Genomic DNA, 22,785 nt, shown 5'->3' on the forward strand with positions numbered 1-22,785 from the left:
AAAGAGAGGGGAAGAAAGAGAAAGAGAGGGGAAGAAAGAGAAAGAGAGGGGAAGAAAGAGAAAGAGAGGGGAAGAAAGAGAAAGAGAGGGGAAGAAAGAGAAAGAGAGGGGAAGAAAGAGAAAGAGAGGGGAAGAAAGAGAAAGAGAGGGGAAGAAAGAGAAAGAGAGGGAAGAAAGAGAAAGAGAGGGGAAGAAAGAGAAAGAGAGGGGAAGAAAGAGAAAGAGAGGGGAAGAACGAGAAAGAGAGGGGTAGGAAAGGTAAGTGAAGGGGAAGAGAACGAAAAAGAGGGGAGGGGAAGAGAACGAAAAAGAGGGGAGGGGAAGAGAACGAAAAAGAGGGGAGGGGAAGAGAACGAAAAAGAGGGGAGGGGAAGAGAACGAAAAAGAGGGGAGTGGAAGAGAACGAAAAAGAGGGGAGTGGAAGGGAACGAAAAAGAGGGGAGTGGAAGGGAACGAAAAAGAGGGGAGGGAAGGGAACGAAGAAGAGGGGAGGGGAAGGGAACGAAAAAGAAGGGAGGGGAGGGGAGGGGAGGGGAAGGGAACGAGAAAGAGGGGAGGGGAAGGGAACGAGAAAGAGGGGAGGGGAAGGGAACGAAAAAGAGGGGAGGGGAGGGGAAGGGAACGAAAAAGTGTGGAGGGGAGGGGAAGGGAACGAAAAAGAGGGGAGGGGAAGGGAACGAAAAAGAGGGGAAGGGGAGGGGGAAGGGAACGAAGAAAGAGGGGAGGGGAAGGGAACGAAAAAGAGGGGCGAGGAGGAGGGTGAACGAAAAAGAGGGGCGGGAGGGAAGGAACAAAAAGAGGGGCGGGGGGGGAAGGGAACGAAAAAGTGGGGAGGGGAGGGGAAGGGAACGAAATAGAGGGAGGGGAAGGGGAGGGGAACGAAAAGAGGGAGGGGGAGGGGAGGGAACGATAAATAGGGGAGGGGAGGGGAACGATAAAGAGGGGCGGGAGGGAACGATGAAAGAGGGGCGGGAGGGGAACGATAAAGAGGGGCGGGGAGGGGAACGATAAGAGGGGCGGGGAGGGAACGATAAAGGAGGGGCGGGGGAGGGGAACGATAAAGAGGGGCGGGGAGGGGAAGATAAAGAGGGGCGGGGAGGGGAACGATAAAGAGGGGCGGGGAGGGGAGTGGAACTATAACGTGGGGAGGGGAGGGAACGATAAAGAGGGGTGGGAGGGGGAAACGAAAAAGAGGGGGGGAACGAAAAAGAGGGAGGTGAGGGTAACCCCCGAAAAAGAGTGTGAGGTGAAGGGAACGAAAAAGAGGGAGGTTGAAGGGATCGAAAAGTGAAGGGAAAAGAGTGGAGGTGAGGGAAAAAGAGGGGAGGTGAAGAAAAACAGGGTAGAGGAAGGAATTAACTGGGTTACAACAGTGGGAACTTTCTTTTTTTTAAGAGGTACCATGATTTGACTAAAAAGGTGGATGCCACAGGAGGAAGCTCAAGTGTCCAGTGTTAAAAGTCTCTGATACCTAAGCACTTCACTTATTCAGACAGAGAAAGGATGGGACCCCAATCCCAGCCAACTTCAAAGCTTATCACACAACATTTATGAAAACAGGTAGTGTTCTCCATGAACAACGAACATGAAACATGTTTCCGAGGGCTATCGGGTGGCCTGTCAGATGCGATCGTTGAAGTCCCCACAATATTTCGACGAAATAACCTTTCTGCCATCATTAGATTTGCCGAAATATCGTGAGACTTCAATGAACGCATCCGGCTGGACAACCGAGAGCCCTGGAAACAACATATAGGCCGGGAAAGCCTCCGATCACATATGAACAGTTTCGGATGGCAATGTGGACAAGATGCAGCAGAGATTTGAGTGCAGCTTATCAAAATCAGTGTATATGGCAGCCACAGTATTATAAATGTCATAAGGAACAGTGCACAAAGTCACACATTTTATTTCTACAAGATGCAGCTGCAGCATGCACTAAATCCAACAGGTAAGACTCAATGCAAAAAGTGTGCTAGCCACAATTAATAGGAACAATGACTTTTTGGGAAGATAAGTTTCTCCGATGAGCCAACTTTTCGAGTATCCAGGAAACCAGGAAACTCAGCCCTCGAAGTCTGCATATGCGGACCAGTGTGTTCTCATGTTACTCATTACATGGAAAAATAGTCCAAAGATCCTTGCGTTGTTAGACTTTTGTACAGTATCACTGGTCCACTCTTTTTCAGCAGGTCTATCTTGCAAGAGTTTGCTGTGTCATAACTACACGAGCAACCTGACATATTCAGACTGAATGGGGACCACACCACTGGTCTCTAAGAATCAATTTCTGAATGTCACGTTATCGGACAAGATGTCTGATTTGTTGGCTGCCGACTAGACTAGTCACTATGGGGTGAAGTATCAGATGAACCAAAGCAAAGTTACAGACATAAATGACATTATGTATACTTGCAATGCATTTGCACATTTTTTGCCATGAAATTCCAGGGTCACAAACAGACAAAATCTAACACCAACAAGGTTTTGTCCATGTCACTTGAGAGTGCATGCACTGACATGTAATGAATGACAGCAAAAAACTGTGAGTTAAGTTGTCTCATGTTGACAGCCAGTTACTGCCTCGTATAGTCTTAAAGTTATTTAAACAAAAACTGTATGTAAAGGCAATTTATGAACATCCTGCATTACTCAATAAAGCAAACTGAATATTCAGCTGTAGTGGATACTTATCCAGTTGCTCAACAGCCTCATTCCAGTTCAAAGTCATGTGTACTGTTATGTATGTGACACTAAGTATGAAACGTGATCATGGGAAAATACCTTCATCGGCAATTGCAGTAGCCTGTTGTTGTTGTTGTGGTCTTCAGTCCTGAGACTGGTTTGCGCAGCTCTCTAAGCTACCCTATCCTGTGCAAGCTTCTTCATCTCCAGTACATACTGCAACCTACATTCTTCTGATCTGCTTAGTGTACTCATCTCTTGGTCTCCCTCTACAATTTTTACCCTCCACACTGCCCTCCAATGCTAAATTTGTGATCCCTTGATGCCTCAGAACATGTTCTACCAATCGGTCTCTTCTTCTTGTCAAGTTGTGCCACAAACTCCTCTTCTCCCCAATTCTATTCAGTACCTCCTCATTAGTTATGTGATCTACCCATCCAATATTCAGCATTCTTCTGTAGCACCACATTTCGAAAGCTTCTATTCTCTTCTTGTCCAAACTAGTTATCGTCCATGTTTCACTTTCATACATGGCTACACTCCATACAAATACTTTCAGAAACAACTTCCTAACACTTAAATCTATACTCGATGTTAACAAATTTCACTTCTTCAGAAACGCTTTCCTTGCCATTGCACGTCTACATTTTATATCTTCTCCACTTCGACCATCATCAGTTATTTTGCTCCCCAAATAGCAAAACTTCTTTACTACTTTAAGTGTCTCATTTCCTAATCTAATTCCCTCAGCATCACCTGACTTAATTCGACTACATTCCATTATCCTCATTTTGCTTTTGTTGATGTTCATCTCATATCCTCCCTTCAAGACACCATCCATTCCGTTCAACTGCTCTTCGAAGTCCTTTGCTGTCTTTCACAGAATTACAATGTCATCGGCGAACCTCAAAGTTTTTTATCTTCTCCATGAATTTTAATACCTACTCCGAATTTTTCTTTTGTTTCCTTTACAGCTTGCTGAATATACAGATTGAATAACATCGGGGACAGGCTACAACCCTGTAGCACTCCCTTCACAACCACTGCTTCCCTTTCATGCCCCTCGACTCATAACTGCCATCTGGTTTCTGTACAAATTGTAAATTGCCTTTCGCTCCCTGTATTTTACCCCTGCCACCTTCAGAATTTGAAAGAGAGTATTCCAGTCAACATTGTCAAAAGCTTTCTCTAAGTCTACAAATGCTGGAAACGTAGGTTTGCCTTTCCTTAATCTTTCTTCTAAGATAAGTTGTAAGATCAGTATTGCCTCTCGTGTTCCAATATTTCTACGGAATCCAAACTGATCTTCCCCGAGGTCGGCTTCTACCAGTTTTTCCATTTGTCTGTAAATAATTCTTGTTAGTATTTTGCGGCTGTGACTAACTAAACTGATAGTTGGGTAACAGTCAACAACCTGCCTTCTTTCGGATTGTAATTATTATATTCTTCTTGAAGTCTGAGGGTATTTCGCCTGCCTCATACATCTTGCTCACCAGATGGTAGAGTTTTGTCAGGACTGGCTCTCCCAAGGCCATCAGTAGTTCTAATGGAATGTTGTCTACTCCTGGGGCCTTGTTTCAACTCAGGTCTTTCAGTGCTCTGACAAACTCTTCAAGCAGTATCATATCTCCCATTTCATCTTCATCTACATCCTCTTTCATTTCCATAAAATTGTCCTCAAGTACATCGCCCTTGTATAGACCCTCTATATACTCCTTCCACCTTTCTGCTTTCCCTTCTTTGCTTAGAACTGGGTTTCCATCTGAGCTCTTGATATTCATGCAAGTGGCTCTCTTTTCTCCAAAGGTCTCTCTAATTTTCCTGTAGGCAGTATCTATCTTACCCCTAGTGAGATAAGCCTCTACATCCTTACATGTGTCCTCCAGACATCCCCATTTAGCCATTTTGCACGTCCTGTCGATCTCATTTTTGAGGTGTTTGTATTCCTTTTTGTCTCCTTCATTTACTGCATTTTTATATTGTCTCCTTTCATCAATTAAATTCAATATTTCTTCTGTTACCCAAGGATTTCTACTAGCCCTCGTCTTTTTACCTAGTTGATCCTCTGCTGCCTTCACTACTTCATCCCTCAGAGCTACTCATTCTTCTTCTACTGTACTTCTTTCCCCAATTCCTGTCAAGTGTTCCCTAATGCTCTCCTCAAAACTCTGTACAACCTCTGGTTTAGTCAGTTTATCCAAGTCCCATCTCCTGCTGATAATGAACATAAATTTATTGGTAATTATAAGGAGAAAACAATGACAATGCAAATGGGAATCCAAGTGGAACATGCAAGCAAAATGTTAAACCTGAGTAAGTTGATGTTCCTCAAATTACAGTAGGAGAGACATGGTGCTGAGATGAGTAGAACTGAAAAGCAGCTAAGTGCACACAATAAATATGCCATTGATGAGAAAAATAAATGTGTTACTAGGCAGCAATTTCTATGATATTATAACAATGCAAGGAAATATTAACTTTGCAAAAAATGCACAGATTGTCATATAGAACATGACTTCAAGGCTAGCAAATAAACTCTGACATCGGGAGCAAATGACACTGATCATGGGAATTGGAGAACAGACTGATTGGTGATGCAATTAAAGGTTCCAGACCTAGGTCTGTCACTAACGTAACTTCATTGGTGAAGGAACTGTGTCACTATGTTTCATGAGGTGGACTTTTTAGTCACGAGGATGGCTCAGTAACTGTGTTAAGAAAGAATGGAGCATTTTTGTTGTGTCTTCTGTTCTGCAAGCTTGATTAATCCTAGGATAGTATAAAGAATTTCAACAATGTACAGCATACAGTTCATTGACAACCATATGAGTTGGTCAGTGGGTCGACTGCAAGTGAAAATGGAGAAACAGTTTTGTGCTGTTATTAAACATTTTAATTGGAAATTGGATGAAGTTTGTGCAACTCTGCATCATTTACTTTTGGGTTAATGAACTTAAATGAGGTCAGACAAGGACTGAAGACTAAGCCCATACTGGCCATCCAATTGCGGTCACCACATAGGAAACCATTCACAAAATCCATGATATGGTAATGTAACACCATCGAATAAAAATTTGTCTGATTATTAAGAAAGTAGGCATCTTAACTAATCCAAGTGCATAATACCCTGCACAGACAATTGGCTACAAAGAAGCTGTGTGCGTTATGTGGCTGCCGTGTTTGTTAACAGTAAACCAAACGCTCATTCAGGACAACATTTCAACACTATGGTCAGCAATGTTTACTTGCGATCCACAGGACTTTTCCAGCCAATTTGTGACTGTTGGTAAAACCTGGATCCATCACTACACACCAGACTCAAAACGACAATCAAAACAACGGACAAAGGCCGATGAAAGTGTACTGAAGAATGCAAAGCCCATTTTGTCAGCTGCTAAGGTGATGGCCACTGTTTCTTGGGAGTCCCAAAGAATAATCCTTACAAATTCCTTGGGAAAAGATAGAACAATTATTGGACCCTATTAAGCTACACTGTTGGAGCATTTGAAACTTGCACTGGCTGGAGGGGAAGAAAAGGACCAAGGTTGGCACACAAAAAAGTACTTTTCACCAGGATAATGCACCATCCCATACATCAGCAATAACAATGGTGAAAAGTGCATTAACGGGTTCCTCACCCACTGAACTGAACACACTCTGCCCCCAAGTGACTACTTCGTGTTTCCAAACTTGAAACTTTGGCTTCCTGAGAAGAAATTTGCATTAAATGAATTAGTGATAGTAGCAACCAATGAGTATTTTGCGAGTTAACAGAAACTATTTTTCAGATGGGATGAAAAAGCCGGAGGATCACTGGATTAAGCGTACATCCCTTAAACACTATGTCAAGAAGTATGTTGAGTTGTTTATGAAACAAACATTTTTTTCTTACTTTTCACCACGCTTATCACAACCCCTCTTATGTATTGATTCTACTACATTTATAATTTGCAACCGACTTGGAGCATGGCTTTAGCAGTGAATGGCAGGACATAGTCAGTATTAGGACATACCAGTGCAGAGCAACTTATGTTTTGTAAAAGCCATCATTTATGAATGTAAATATTTGGCAAAATAAACCACTGGTTGTAAATTTTATTTACTGCATTTCAATGCTTTAAATGAATATTATTGAACTTTTGTGTGAACTTGCAGCAAGGCATTGTGGTGTAGTACATGTGTTCTCAACAATTTGCTGAGCCTACACAACAAGGGCATGCGCACTGCACCCCCCCCCCCCCCCCAACCCCAAATTCCAAACACGAGGATTATCAGGGGCGTAAAATCACACTGTCTAAGGAAAATTTTGTTTTTATTCTTTATCTTTATTCTTGCTCTATTTTCACTTTTGGTAACAGCTAATAATCACTTTCATAATAGTGGTTACAAAATAACTGACACGGAAATAAAATACAATTTATTTCACATTGAATTAGCAGCAGGTGACTAATTATTTATTATATCGTAACTTGTAATTTTTAGAGTGCCAGCTGTCACAGAAACACTAGAAACCTAAACTATTCTTGTACCATGAACAATGCATGGAGGACGCCTTGTCAGAGTGGCACTTCATTTTCAATTAATTTAAAATGAAACAGATGTCATTAACGTTCTGTAATTTTTTTCATACGTTAATTCTGCTGCCACAAATCAAACTCTTCTCTACATTCAACTGTCTTCTGCCTTCTTTTTGATCATATACACCAATGCTTTTTAACACTGTACAAGTCCCATCTTCCTTTAAAATTTCCTGAAGTCTGACTGCAGCTTGAGTCTGACAAGACCTCCGCAAATACCAGATAATCTTCATATGAGGTCTGTTAAAAAACTTCTGGGTCTTTGTCTATAAAATTTTTCTATCCTCACCTTTTACTTACTGTGCATAGTCTACTTCAAAATTATCTCTTCCACAAATGATATCCCACTCCCAATGCCATTTCCACTTCCATAAGCAGTCTTGGTACACCTCTTGCTGGATTATGCTAGCCACTGTACACAAATTTTCTTTTATCTCATCTATGGTTGCAAATCTTCATGCTCTCCAACTTTGGAAATAAAAAAAAGTCCGTAGGGGCCACGTCTGAAGAGTTCAGAGGATGAGGCAGCACAGTGATTTTGTTTTGTTTTCATTAGTCACACACCAACAGGGCCTTGACTCATGAACCATGGGACGAAATTGGCAGCAACACAATGCATTCTTAGATGCTGTATCCGGATTTCATGACATGATCCAACTGAAATGTTACATTCTTCTGCAATCTCTTTGACAGTGAAATCCTCAATTTTGTTGACATTCCTGAATAAGCATCATCGGTAGACGTCTAAAGGGGGTCCTGAATGAGGAGCATCTGTAACTTATGTCCAGCCATTTTAATACAGAGTACACCTTAAGAACTCATCACTGTAGGCTTTCTGCATCATTTGGCGTGTCCCTGTAAAGGTTTTATTGAGTTTTACACAAAACATAATGCAGACACACTGCTCCTCTAACTCTGTCAACTCTAAATTCACAAACAGTGCAACACAACATTCTACTCAATACAGCACTGAACAATAACTAACAGCATACAACAATGAAATTTCCAGCACTAATACATTAAACACAGGCATGTGCAGGGATGCCAACCGTATTTCCCTCCAACACACCACTGGTGCAAAATTACGGATATTCCAGAATTTTTTGAACAGACTCCATAGCATAAAATTGACTACAACGTGAAAGGCCAAATGTCAAACACTGACTGGATTTACTATCAACAGGAGAACTCATTTATAGTATTACACTAGATTTTACAATCTGGTGATTCTGTACAGTCTCTATGCAGACTGTCTCATGTCTTGGGACATACATCAAAGACATGTTGATTATTGTTGGGAAGCCCAAACCACAGAATTTCACAAGGGTCTCCATGACAAAGCATTAGGCATTGCAGACTAAGGAAGTACTGGTGATGATGCAAGCATGTCGAATAGAAACTTTGCGTTGTCACAGTAAGCTCCCGGAATACCTCAAACATAAAATATACGACCAGCTGAAACCAGAATCTTACTACTATTTCAATTAATAAAAAGTAACTTCACTGTGATGAATCCTAATTTGAACTCGATACACTTGCTCAATTATAAAACCCAATGAGGGAACTACTGCTGTCCAAAATTTTGTTTATTTCATCAAATGCCCTTATACCTTCACAACTGACAGAAGTAAAAATTGCCACACGATTTGTGCCGAACCCAACATCCCTAGCATGCCAGTCTAATACCGTGCTTTCATGGCTATCTCATCTTTCCAAAGATCAATACATTTTAACAGATGGTCAGTAAACCATTGTGTCTGCTTTTTGAGAATGTCCCCTGTATGAAGGTCCACCACAGTAAATGGTTTTACTGAGAGATAGCCAACCACCAATAAGTTCTTCCTCTAATCCCCTGAATCGAGTTGTTTTCCCCCCATTGTAAGAAAAAATTATTCAAAGGTGCCAGAATACACAGTTTTTCATGTATGAATGAGGAATCAGTTTTAAAGAAGGCAAACTACATCAGATATGTATCAAAAATTAAGCATAAAATTTAAAATTGTCAGTGGTTTATTCAGATAAAATGTGGATTCCCACTTAATGCACAGCAAATGCTGACAAAGTAATACTGTGAGTATTGTAAAACTAAAGTATCCATCTACAATTAGTTGTGTACGGCATTGGCATGTAAATGTGTGCATGCGAAACTGTTCCACTTGCAAAAATGTGGGCTCATATGCTATTACTAGTTCCCTTCCCTGTTTTGAGAGTGTAAACACACCATGTCTTCAATTTCTTTTGCCAGGTATTATCTAATGCTACTTTAGTTTTGGAGGAATGGTGGTGTTTACACACATTATAATAAGGCACTGCACCAATGCTTCTCTCGTTTCATTCTTACCACCTCCTGAATGGCATGCATGTGCTTGTTCTTAAACGTTGTTGTTAAACTCTGATCTCTGTTTCATTATTTCTTTATAAGAATATCATGGTGAGCTCTCATACTTACATCTGCAGGTACATCCTTTGCATTTACAATTCCTTGACGTACTAAGTACTGTACAAAGTCTCTTGCAGCGTTAACTTGTGCATCTTTCTTGTTTGTTGAGTTTCCAGCACCAACATAATCAAATCCCTCAACACGGACTTCACAAAGAAACCTTTGCCGGTGCCTAGGTCCTGGAAGACATCAAACATCAAGCAGATTAGATTCGATTCAGTTTCAATTCTATAGACCCAAAAGTGAGAGGATTCGTATGGTTGTGGAACATCAGAAAGTATAACAGAAAAAACTTAAAACATCTGAATATAATACACACTTCCCTGGTCATTGATCAGGAGATAGTAAAGATATGTGAATACATTACCGTAAACTGGAACTGCTAATATTTACAGAGGTAATACATCATCACAATAAAACACAGTTATGCACTTTCAATAAATTTATCATACACAAAATACCTAATCTTGACTGTTGTGACCAAGGGCTGTCAAAACTGATATCCAACAGACATTTTTACTTAAGTTGGTCTAAGAGTTGCTGTCGAGATATTCATCTATAGAGTAGGAGGAGCTGCCTACCAAAAAGTGATGGGGGCACGGGGGGAGGGGAGCGATGGGGACACGGGAGGAAGGGAAGCGATGGGGCCACGGGGGGGGGAGGGGGGGGTTCACGGGGAGGGGAGGCGACAGGGGAATGGGGGGGGCCACGGGAACACGGGGAGGGGGTTAGGCGACGGGGGCACGGGGGGGGGGGGGAGGCGACGGGGGCACGGGGGGGGGAGGCGACGGGGGCACGGGGGGGGGAGGCGACGGGGCCACGGGGGGGGGGTTGCGACGGGGCCACAGTGGTGGGGCGGGGGGGGCCACGTGGCGGGGGTTGCGACGTGGCCGCGGGGGGGGGGGTTGCGACGTGGCCGCGGGGGGGGGGGTTGCGACGTGGCCGCGGGGGGGGGGGGGGGTTGCGACGTGGCCGCGGGGGGGGGGGGGGTTGCGACGTGGCCGCGGGGGGGGGGGAGGCGACGGGGCCGCGGGGGGGGTGGGAGGCGACGGGGCCGCGGGGGGGGGGGGTGGCGACGGCGGCACAGGGGGGTGGCGACGGCGCCACAGGGGGTGGCGACGGCGCCACAGGGGGTGGCGACGGCGCCACAGGGGGTGGCGACGGCGCCACAGGGGGTGGCGACGGCGCCACAGGGGGTGGCGACGGCGCCACAGGGGGTGGCGACGGCGCCACAGGGGGTGGCGTCGGCGCCACAGGGGGTGGCGACGGCGCCACAGGGGGTGGCGACGGCGCCACAGGGGGTGGCGACGGCGCCACAGGGGGGTGGCGACGGCGCCACAGGGGGGTGGCGACGGCGCCACAGGGGGTGGCGACGGCGCCACAGGGGGTGGCGACGGCGCCACAGGGGGTGGCGACGGCGCCACAGGGGGTGGCGACGGCGCCACAGGGGGTGGCGACGGCGCCACAGGGGGTGGCGACGGCGCCACAGGGGGTGGCGACGGCGCCACAGGGGGTGGCGACGGCGCCACAGGGGGTGGCGACGGCGCCACAGGGGGGTGGCGACGGCGCCACAGGGGGGTGGCGACGGCGCCACAGGGGCGGGGCGACGGGGCCACAGGGGCGGGGGCGACGGAGCCACAGGGGGGGGGGCGACGGGGCCACAGGGGGGGGGGCGACGGGGCCACAGGGGGGGGGGGCGACGGGGCCACAGGGGGGGGGGCGACGGGGCCACAGGGGGGGGGGGCGACGGGGCCACAGGGGGGGGGCGACGGGGCCACAGGTGGGGGGCGTCGGGGCCACAGGGGGGGGGCGACGGGGCCACAGGGGGGGGGGGGGCGACGGGGGCCAAAGGGGGGGGGGGCGACGGGGCCACAGGGGGGGGATGACGGGGCCACAGGGGGGGGCGACGGGGCCACAGGGGGGGGGACGATGGGGCGGGGCGACGGGGGCACGGGGGGGGTTGGGAGTGAGGGGTGATTTGGGGGGAGCGAGGGGGGTGTGGGAGCGAGGGGAGATTTGGGGGGAGCGAGGGGAGATTTGGGGGGAGCGAGGGGAGATTTGGGGGGAGCGAGGGGGGTGTGGGAGCGAGGGGAGATGTGGGGAGAGCAAGGGGGGAGTGGGAGCGAGGGGAGATGTGGGGAGAGCAAGGGGGGCGTGGGAGCGAGGGGCGATGTGGGGGGGAGCAAGGGGGCGTGAACGAGGGGAGGTGTCGGGGGAGCAATGGAGGCGTGAACGAGGGGAGATGTTGGGGGAGCAATGGAGGCGTGAACGAGGGGAGATGTGGGGGGGAGCAATGGAGGCGTGAACGAGGGGAGATGTGGGGGGAGCAATGGAGGCGTGAACGAGGGGAGATGTGGGGGGAGCAATGGAGGCGTGAACGAGGGGAGATGTGGGGGGAGCAATGGAGGCGTGAACGAGGGGAGATGTGGGGGGAGCAGGATGCGGCATGGGGGGCGCAAGGGATGGGGGAGGGCACGGGTCTGATGGAGTGGTGGCGGAGGAGGACGGAGGTATGGAAGGGAGGTGCAAGGTGCAAGGGGTAGGAGGGGTGGTGCAGACTGGGCAGCAGACGGGGTGGGAGAGGGGAACCTGTACTGGAGGGGATAAGGTACTGGGGGGGATCCAGTACAGATTGGGCTCGAGGTATGGGGGGTGGAGTACGGAGGGGGTTGGAGGTACAGATGGGGGGATGAGGTAGGGATGAAGTTCGGAGGGGGGAGGAGGTACTGAGTGAGGGGTAGGTACAGGGCAGGTATGGAGGGGGGGAGTTGGGGAGTGGGTTGGCGAGGTACGGAGGGGGGCAGGTGCGGAGGGGGGGGAAGGTATGGAGAGGGGGGTAGGTACGGAGGGGGGAGGTATGGAGGTGTACAGTGCACTTGAGGGGGTAAATTTTGTGAGAAAATTTATAATTATATTTATCATATTGTTGGGCCTCAAATAGCGCCCTCAAACTGAACTGACAAACCAAACCAGCTTGTGCTCTATGGTATAAATTTGATTGTTGGTTGTTTGGAAATAAAAACGCCTTTTTTCTCTGTACTTTGTTTTATTTTCCCGGATGTTTTTCGCCTTTGTTACTTTAAGGCATGGTCAGTGGGATGGTTGTTCCTGTTCTTAGTTGGCATCGATGTTTCCCCTGATCTGGTCACATGGAGGTCACACTACCGCTGTATTTATTAAACATATGCATGTTTTTCTGCATTTTGAATGTTATTCTTCCCACATTTCATTTTATTTGCAGTAGTTGTTTTAATGCATTCTCAGTCTTCTGATCACTAGTATAGACGTAACACTAACGTTCAAATTAAGCAATCACCTGTGTCCTCCACCCAACTTGCTTACGAGCAACCCTTCCTCAGATTTACACCAATATAACAGAGTCAAATTAACAAAGATATTACATAAAACTACTAGGCAGCAAGGAGACTTTACCTGTAAAACGCAACATATGATCTATTTTGTTACTGTATATCAAATCAAAGTACTTCTGCAAATTTCAACAAGCAACGTAAATGTAAGAGTGTATGTACCTGTTAACCTAACCTCAAACTGAGGTTCAGTTTTTCGCTTGTTGCACAAATGATGAAGAAAGGATTTTATGTCCATTGTTGCAATTGCAGATGCCTTAAGTGCCTAAAAGAGAGACAGCACAATTAGAAATGATCATGACCCAAATTATGTAGCTGTTCCAGCAGCTGTTCTTATATGTCACATACACTAACATGCATAAACATGCATCATACAGATAAATGAATAACTTTAAACACAGAAAATAATTTTTCACCAAGTTGATATTCAATACTAGCACTAATGTGATTTTTAAAGATCTATAAGCATACATATCACAGTTTTAATCTGTCTACTGCTGAACATAGCAAATGCTCTAAAGAGTGAGACATTTAGCAGTCTTCAAACTGAATTATGTCTACAGCCTGGTGACACAAATTCAATGACTATTATCATTATCAACCAACCAGGCCATTACATGACAAGTGATATAATTTCGGGACAGTTCCCACATAACCATCACAAATTTTGATGAAATTTTGTATGAACATTCGCACCTGTTCCCAATGAACACTAGAAAAGTTTTACATTCACCAATTTCATATCAGTTAAGATATAGCCATTTTTTTACTATAAAACGCAGCTATCAGCAGTGCCCCCGTGAGTTTTGAGACATAATATCTCCGGTAGTATTTTCTTGAAACAAAATTACGTAATCTTGTACAACTTTTTGCACTCTCTTAAGCAAAATAATAAATATTTCATGAGCAATTTGCATACGGATAATTTGAAGCAAAGTCGGCTGAAAAAAACAGACATTCTAAAAACCTGAGAACTTAAGCTTTTTATATCTCTGGAAGTAATTGTGGGAGACACATGAAACTTTGTATATAATAACTTACTGATACACGGTCTTAGAATATAAAATTTCATTCTCCCACTGTTTTTCAATAGTTTACAAACTGGAAGGTAAAAATGACAGTTTTCTAAAAATTGTCACAAATGACAGTTTTTAGCCCATTTTTTACAAATAATAGTCTTCTGGAAACTCTTATAAACAGTTTTCATTAGAAAGACCATGTTCTACAACACCTAAAAAGCTACTTGGTTTTGCAATGCAAGAATGGAAGTCCCCCCCCCCCAAATAAAAAGACCACCACCATGGAGGTGTGCTGAAAGTGGGCCCACATTCCGTAGGTACTCAAATCTGAAATTTTTTATTATTTTCTGCAACTCTTTAGTACTCCGAGGTGAGGAAGGCAATATCAAAGGTCTGATGACTGGAATACGAGCTTGAGTTTTTTTTATGACATCTCAACAGCATTCAGCTCTACAAGTGTGCAAAGTTTCAGGTTTATCCCACAATCACTTCCTGAGATGGAAAAGCTACATTTCACATTTTTTTCAAGTGATTATTTCGTGGCCTACTTTGCTTCAAATTATCCCTATGCACATTGCTCAGGGAATATTTGTCATTATTTTGCTTAATGGAGTGTAAAAAGTTGTAAAAGACTACCTAGTTTTGTTTATTTATAAAAAAAATTACTGGAGACATCATGTTTCACAGTGGCTGAAAATTTGTGGGTTCAATGCTGATAGGCTGCACTATGGGGTCAAACAAATGACTATGTATCTGTGAGTATTGAATTAATGATCATGAAACTTTACCAATGTTTATAGTGAACATGTGTGATTGTTCATACAAAACTTCATAAAAATCTGTAATGGCCATAACAGAACTTGTTAATACATTAGCGTTTTAAGAGTCACAGCTTTAAATCAAACACATTGTTGGCAAACATAGGTACTTTACTAATACAATATCCACCTCCGAAGAACACTTTTCAAACTGTAAACCTTAAAATTTTCATAGACTTATAAAAACTTAAAAAATACCACAACAAGATCCTAACTCATGCCACAAAAAAAATCTTGATTTAGTTAGAAACAGGCATCTATTATAAAGCATAGAAAAAGGCAGCAATGCTAAGGTCTACGAAACAGCAACTGTGCTCATATCTTATTGACAGGTTGCAATATTAAAATGTTCAAGAGACCATTTTCCATTAATTCTAACTGGCGTGAAAAAATGATCCTCCTAGAATTTTGGAAGGTATGTATTTACACAAACAAGGGCAACTACAGCCATGAAAGAACATTTCATTAAAGTGATGCTGTTTTGAAATAATTTATTTTCTAGTGACCCAGCAACATGCATGAGGTCAAAGAATGGCATATTTTATGCAGTTTGGAATACCCTGTTATCTATGTAGAAGAAAAAATTTATAACGACTGGTGAGTTCACATTGTCAACATGAAAATGAGGAATGAGAAACAGATCCTTGACCTCCAACACAAAATTATGTGTTACCTTGAATAAAACATTTCCAGGTAGGTAATTATGTCATGTCTATAAAACTAACATACTGGCCACTCATGCAAGTGGCCTTCATCAGGATTTTTTTACTGCTGGGTCAGTGCCAGGCTCATCTTATATAGGAGTAATTTCATTCCTCTGGTAGAGTCAGTTTGTCAGGAAGATAACTGGATTATTTTGATTGGATGACTTGTACGGAGGCAGGAATTGGCAACTTTAATTGATAGTGACTTTTATTTTAATTTTTATTGGCTGGTAGCCGCAAGTCTACAACCACACTGAACTACTGTGTTACAAATGTGGTGGCAGCTGGCATCTGAAACAACTTCGTATGTTATGTGCCTTTGGATGCTATGTATACTACGGCAATTGGTGGGGCACCTCACGAATGTTGTTGGTCCACAGGCGTGCTACTGCTGGCAACCAAGATGACTGGTGCCAATACCAGTTGACAAGACTCATGCTGAGAGGTTTCTTTACAATTTCTAACACCTCTCATATCTTTTCATCACAAAAGTGCGATGAAGTAAACCGACTTCCAGACAAATAATTGAGGCCTACCAGATGATAGAGTTTTTTAGTTAGTGTTATCATCAGCAGGTAGGTCTCCACATGTATGTGATAAATTTGTTTGGTTAAATTTAATCAAGGACACAAAACAGTCTTCAGTGGTCTCTGCCCCATGTTGCCTGCACAAAAATTATGTTTATTGTACGGTATCACTCACTGCCATTCTACTAAAACCAGCCAGTATCCTTTAATAGTAGTAGGAAACCCAATACTAGGTCTTTATTAGACACATTCTATTCAGGAATTAGTGACCAAAATATTCCTTTGTCTTTTGACCTCCAGTTTTTGACATTGGAAGATTAAATGTGGTGCAATTTCACCCCCTACACCACATAATCTGCATTTACCAGCTTATTTCTCTAAAGTGTCGAGTGCCCATGGCTTGTCATTAGACCTAACATGAGTTCAATCTGTTTCTTTTTCAAGCCCAATATTACAGAATTTCTCTTAAAACATCATTCTGCCACCAATACCTTACTGTGTTCTTGTTTTTGGATTTTAGTTCAATATTCTACATGGTGCCTCCTGATCCAGCAATGGAGTTTAAATTTTACCATCAGCGCAGTGATTGTTAAGACCTGTTCTATTCCAATTAATGCAACTGTAAATTTATGGGCTTAGAACATAAACTTATTTGTGTACCTTGAGTATTCATAATCAAATACTGTCAGAATCTGTGGTATGAGTCTTCTGGTTATGCCATATTCTGTACTCCATTAGAAGTCACTGTGTTGCACTGGTCATCTCAACCTTGGGATCTCCCTTAAGTTGCTTGCAAATAGGTTCACAGAGTAGATCCCGCATTATGTCGTCTAACAATAATTTCATGCAGGTCAATGGCATGTTGCAAGTCTCCCTTTTGCGACTTGCATTTCCCTAATCTACCCCAGTCACCATTTGAGGAGAGGGGCCCTGCAGTTTTAACATGGAATTTGAACCATATGTCCTTTCTGGCAAATCTCCAGATTATTGAGAAGTGAATGCTAGGTTAAAGGCAGACAAAAAAAAGTGGTCCAACTGGGATTCGATCCAGAGACCTTTTGGTTTCCAGCGCACACTACCACTAGACCACCAGGCCCAATTATGTTGTAATCAGTCATGCCCATTACAATGGCAGAGTTGCCCTTGTCTGCTTGCATCATAACTATACCACAGTTGTATATCAAAAAATGTAAATGACAGGTCAGAATATCAACAATATAAGGGAAAGATAGATTTCTACTTACTGCAAAGATGACAGATTAAGTTGCGAACAGGCACAATGAAAAGACACACACACACAAGCAAGTACACCTTACACATAAATGACCACTATCTCCAGCAACTCTGACCATAATGGATTCCGGTCCGGAGATGTCGGTCCTGTGTGCGTGAGGTGTCCCTGCTTATTTGAATGAAGGTGTGTGTGTGTGTGTGTGTGTGTGTGTGTGTGTGTGTGTGTGTGTTTCCTTTTCAGACAAAGACTTCCACCAAAAGCTGATGCGGGAGTGTCTTTTCATTGTGACTGCCTGCAATTTAACATGTCATTTTTATGGTAAGTGGCAATTTATCTTTTCCTTATATTGTTCACAGTTGTCTATCAGTTTCACATTAGCATTTTGACCTCCTTTTGTGAGGCTAGCTTTGGAAGATTTCTACCTCAGCTTCAGAGGTGGTTTAATGAAGATTCAGTTGGTAACATATCATCATGTTTAGAAAAACATTTAGATGCTATGGTGAAACTCTCACCCTTGGACAGGATTTCTGTGGCAATGTAACTAGGAGTATAGCTACAAAGGTTAACACCACCGTCCAATGCTTGTCTAACTTTAGTACTTTGCTGCTTCATCTTCCTGTGATGAAAAAGTGCATCTGTTTTTGACATCATTATTGGAGTGTATACGATGGATCCTTCCCTGCAGAAATGCATTTCTTGGTCTGTAGGCGACAAATTCATTTTGTTAGGGACTCCACTGCATTTTAATTCTACGAGACAAGCATGTCACCTCTATGGACCTTACGCTGTGGTTATAGTGGAGAGGCATGGCACTACCAGTGCAGCACTGGCATAACAAATCAGTGCTATTAAGTGTGCATTATTACAGTAGTGCTGTAAGCAGAGCGGTGCAGTTCTGAGAGTGGTGATCAGAGGGTTTGGGCTACTCTGGTTGCATTTGGGCAACAACGGCAGCATTCAGCTCTTGCTGAAGTCAGTACCATTGTGGCACTCATGTTTCTTTTGTTGCACTGCTGAAAAAAATGCAATCAGCAGAAGCCTTGATAGCAGCTGCTTTTACTTGGCATCCTTTGTGCAACCCATGAAAAAATTATCAACTAATTCATTCTGGACAAGTTATGTAATGAGGTGCAGCGAAATTACAAACTACAATCACATACATTTCCTTACTCTCTCATTTCTTTCATTGTTTTAAAACGAGAGGTGGTAACAAAGTTGCAGTACATAGCTGACATGCACATGAAAATCATGTTTCATTATCTGAGAAAAAGTTTTCAAAATCATCTCATTCTGACAGCTTCATAGAAGCCCCGTTAAAAGTTTCATTCTGTCTGGTAAGTGCCTTGCATAGCATGCTCGATTTCAACCGTATGTTGCTCATCAACACTGACAGATCCTTCTAGGTCAATGACACTGTAATGGAGAACATGCACGAATTACAATATCAGCAGCAAATTTGGTGAAGTTTCTACTGGCTTCCAAAATATGCTCCACTTAGCGCTCATTAGTCCAAAGGGACATTCAATTAATTATAGGAGTATGGAAAATCATTTGCTGAGATGGTCTTTCATAGATCTAAACCATATCGACTGTAATATTTGAAACAAATGCCTCAACAATGGATTGCCTAATCTCTGGATATGCCTTACCTCTAATGTATACAAAAGGCAACACACCTGATGCCTTTAGTAGTGGGGAGTCTGGCTATATATTTAAAGTTCCCCTTCTTGCATCACATGATACACACTAAACTGAAATCTACCACTTTCGCTTTCCTTCCCCCAACATCAATTATAATGAATTTCCTGTGGGAACCTGCAACTACTTGTAATACGACTGAAAGCATTTATAACTATAAAACATTGTACCAGAATCTTCTGGGCATTTTAGACAAATGTATTTTCTGTCAACTTCACTGACTGCATCTGGAAAGTTCTGTATGCTACATAAATAATTTACAACATTTGAAAAACAATTTTTAGAAGACACTCCCATGTGAAGTGGGTGGAGGCAATCCTAAGCTTTGGTAATTGACTCCACAATTCTTACAACAGCTGTGAATCCTATTGTGAATCTTTCTAAGAACCTGTAACAATTTTCATTTCACCAGCTGTCAATGACCCTTAGAAAAATGCATTATCCTGAAATACATCTGCAGCACCTTGCATTTTACTGCACTAGGTGACCATACGGCAACCTACTCTCCTTACTGCGTGTTATCATTTGCCAAAATCTTGTTTCAGTACCTCAAACCATTTATGAGATACAAAAGTGTTATGATTATTTCATTCTTGTGTTACTGTGTGGGCATGTGAGTGGAATGGAGTGCTATATGCAATCCATTTTCTCCAGAATGGAGTGAGTTGTAGATTTCATCCACAGTTTAAAGAATAGGTTCAATATCTCAAATACATTTGGTACACTGCAACATATGATGTAATGAGCACCACACGCAAATTCACACCAACCTCTATTTTTCATTGCAAACTATTTGGCTTTCTTGCAATAGTTTAATGTAACTATGATGATTAACAAAATGATACGCAGTTCATCGTGCAGGCTAATGAATAAAGCTATGAGAAACTAATTTTTTGATCATGCAGTGTCATTAATATCGTTTGAGAAAGGCCACTGATTGGCCGGCTTGCACATTTGCCATCCATGCAGTGATTGAACTTGCTGGCTGCCACACTGCTCCATGACCCCACTATAACTGGGCACAAAGCAGCACTGTGGCACCTGCCAACTCACAGCTTTCATCTGCTAAGTTGTGCCACTCCACTATAATCCTGGTTTGATAGTTTGCTTCACCATCACATCCATGTTCAGAAATGTACCAGTAGAGGAGACTGTCAATACTCCACAGTAATTTATGACCTCTGACATCTGTGAGACTGAGCATCACTGCCTTGCAACAACCTATTTCAAGTGGGAAACAAAATTTTTATGAACAGAGAAATGGTGGAACTATGGAATCACCATTCCCACCAGTAGCAGTAGAAATCCTTGGGGAAGTAGCTGAAGGATCAGTACACCACCAGCTCGTATTGTTTTGCCCCAAATGCTGTCTTCAGTAGGTAGATGCAATTTTTGTTACCTTTTCAAAGAGTGAAGAAGAGATGTACAACATCCACTGTCACCTCAATCTATAGCACGCCAACATCCAACTCACTTTGGAAATTGCCTCTGCATTTTCATGCAACACAGTAAAATGCCAAAGACTTATGACAGTGCCACCTTGACCACCAAAGAACAAGCATCCAGCACTTCTCCATTCATTTTGCAAAACCGACAATACACAAATTAGTTCACACTTAAAACTTCCTAAGAGCAATCTAATCACATGAACGCCAGAGAGGATTTGGAAGTTCAAAGAAAACACACATTCCTTCAACAATGGCGTAAAAATGTTTTGGCAATGTTTTCAACACTGTAAATGTAAAAAAATTCAATAATGAATTTACAAAACCATTTGGGGGTAATGTCATCCATAAATAGGCAGGCGTTTAAAATTTAACTATTTACTGAAGCTTAAAGCATTCTCTTTCAGGATATAAGATGAAAGAACACACAGTTGAGATATGGGCCCCCAGAACCACTCAAAATGTTTTCATCAAATCTGCAGGTGCATACATTTTCACAGAAAAGGACAGAGTGTGAAAAATGTTCAGTGAATTCAAAAGTAAAATTTAACTAACTAATCTGACCAGAAATCCTAAGAAGTCTGAGTTTACTAAATTTGTTTTCCCGAAATCGTGACATTAGGGTCATTCCATGCAAGTGGACCTGGGGTTCCCACTTGACCATTTCTGAAACTAATTAAATTTTATGGTAAGGTTCCACAATGTCTTGAATGGACATGTACAAAGTTCCTGCTTGATATCTCCTTTGGTTCTATTTATACAGCCTGTAGGAGATATGGGCCCCAAGTTTGTACCTCCTCAGCCCTAACCAAACTTTGAACTTCGGATAACTTTTATGAAAGGTATTCTTAACTTACAAGCCACTGCTTGTGTATCCTTACACAGCTTTTGTGCTGAATAATAATAATATATTATTGTTTAGATTTTCAAATGCATCTGGTGACAGTTGTACATCTTTAAAATGGAAGAAAATTCATTGAAGAGGTCATTTATAACCAGCAATAAATCATAATTTTGTGGGCAAATTCAGCCAGGAATTGGTAATTTAACACACAGCTATGCTGCCTTCTTGTGCTTTTTGTGCAGTACCAGGGGGGACAATTCTCAACCATTTCCATGAAGCAGGGCTATGATCCTGCATGCCATCAAGGCATCTTCCACTCACTCTCCAACATAGTGTAGCCTGCCTCCAGTGGTGTCACAATAGGTGCTTATGGAAGGACAAATGGAGACTAATTGTCTTCAGTGATGAGAGTTATTCCTTGCCTTGGTGCTATAATGATTGTACATGTGTGTGGCACCATCATCCGGAGTGTATACGACAGAAGCACAAAGATTCAATGCCCAGCATCAGAAGCCGTATCTTAAAATGGTCCCTCTCCTCTGGTGATCAGAGGGAACCTTGAACAGTGCATGGTACATCAAAAATGTCCTTCAACCCATCACGCTACCATTCATGCAGCAACAAGGAGAGATACTTTTCCAAGAGGACATTGCATGTCCACAGGTATTCCATGCCACCCAACATGCTCTCCAAGGTGTGTGTGAACTACCCTGTCCATCACAATCCCCAAATCCGTGTATCCATTGAGCTTGTTTGGGACTGCATGAAACATATGCAAGACAGACAGACGAGATCGGGTCCAATTGAGGCACCAGGTGAAAATAGCATTGCAAGCAATTATGCAAGACTACATTTGTCATACTATGATTGTCTCCATTGGAGAAGTGTATCCCGCATTACTGCAGTATTGCAAAGGAGGATACACAGGTTACTAGCACTGATATTTCATATGCACTATCGACTGTACTCAGATGCATATGAATGTCGGTGTGATCATTTGCTGTATACATCTTCAATACAATTTCTGGCGGGTTGATAAAATTTTCATTTTCCAGCAGTGTATTTTAAGACGTGCTTAATTTTCATTGACATTGGTGATTCAGCCATGAGCCAAGTAAAGTTACCTCAGGGACAGAAGGGTAAGCAGTACAGCCACTGCGAGCTTAGAGGATATGAGAGAGGGAATATTTTATTGTTTGTCTTCCAGTACCAATAATTCACGGGTGTGTGCAAATCATAGTATTCAGCTGCTGTGGTATAAAATTTTGCACTTTATACAAAATGGCGGTTTGAAAAGTTCTCAGAATCCCTATGAAAGGTCAGCACTAGCGCAACGAGTTGTTTATGTGATATTCACTGGACTGTTGCCTGTTAAGCACGTGCCACGTCAGTGCTCTTGGAAGAGAGCTGTGGCAGTGAGCTGGCT

The 22,785-nt window shown here is 43.3% G+C and overlaps 1 protein-coding gene across 2 annotated transcripts in view; it reads right to left on the minus strand.

Moving 5' to 3' along the window:
* Positions 1-22,785, minus strand: part of LOC126254637 (dosage compensation regulator) — a 184,831-nt gene that overhangs the window by 139,335 nt on the left and 22,711 nt on the right. For both annotated transcript variants that reach the window (XM_049955330.1, XM_049955329.1), the window contains 2 exons: positions 13,233-13,335; positions 9,712-9,881 (listed from right to left, as the gene is read on the minus strand). In XM_049955330.1, the coding sequence (XP_049811287.1) occupies positions 9,712-9,881; positions 13,233-13,308 (246 nt within the window). In that variant the 5' untranslated portion in view covers positions 13,309-13,335. The remainder of the gene's footprint in view (positions 1-9,711; positions 9,882-13,232; positions 13,336-22,785) is intronic.

This window comes from Schistocerca nitens, chromosome 1, assembly GCF_023898315.1.
Source record: "Schistocerca nitens isolate TAMUIC-IGC-003100 chromosome 1, iqSchNite1.1, whole genome shotgun sequence".
Taxonomy (NCBI): Eukaryota; Metazoa; Arthropoda; class Insecta; order Orthoptera; family Acrididae; genus Schistocerca; species Schistocerca nitens.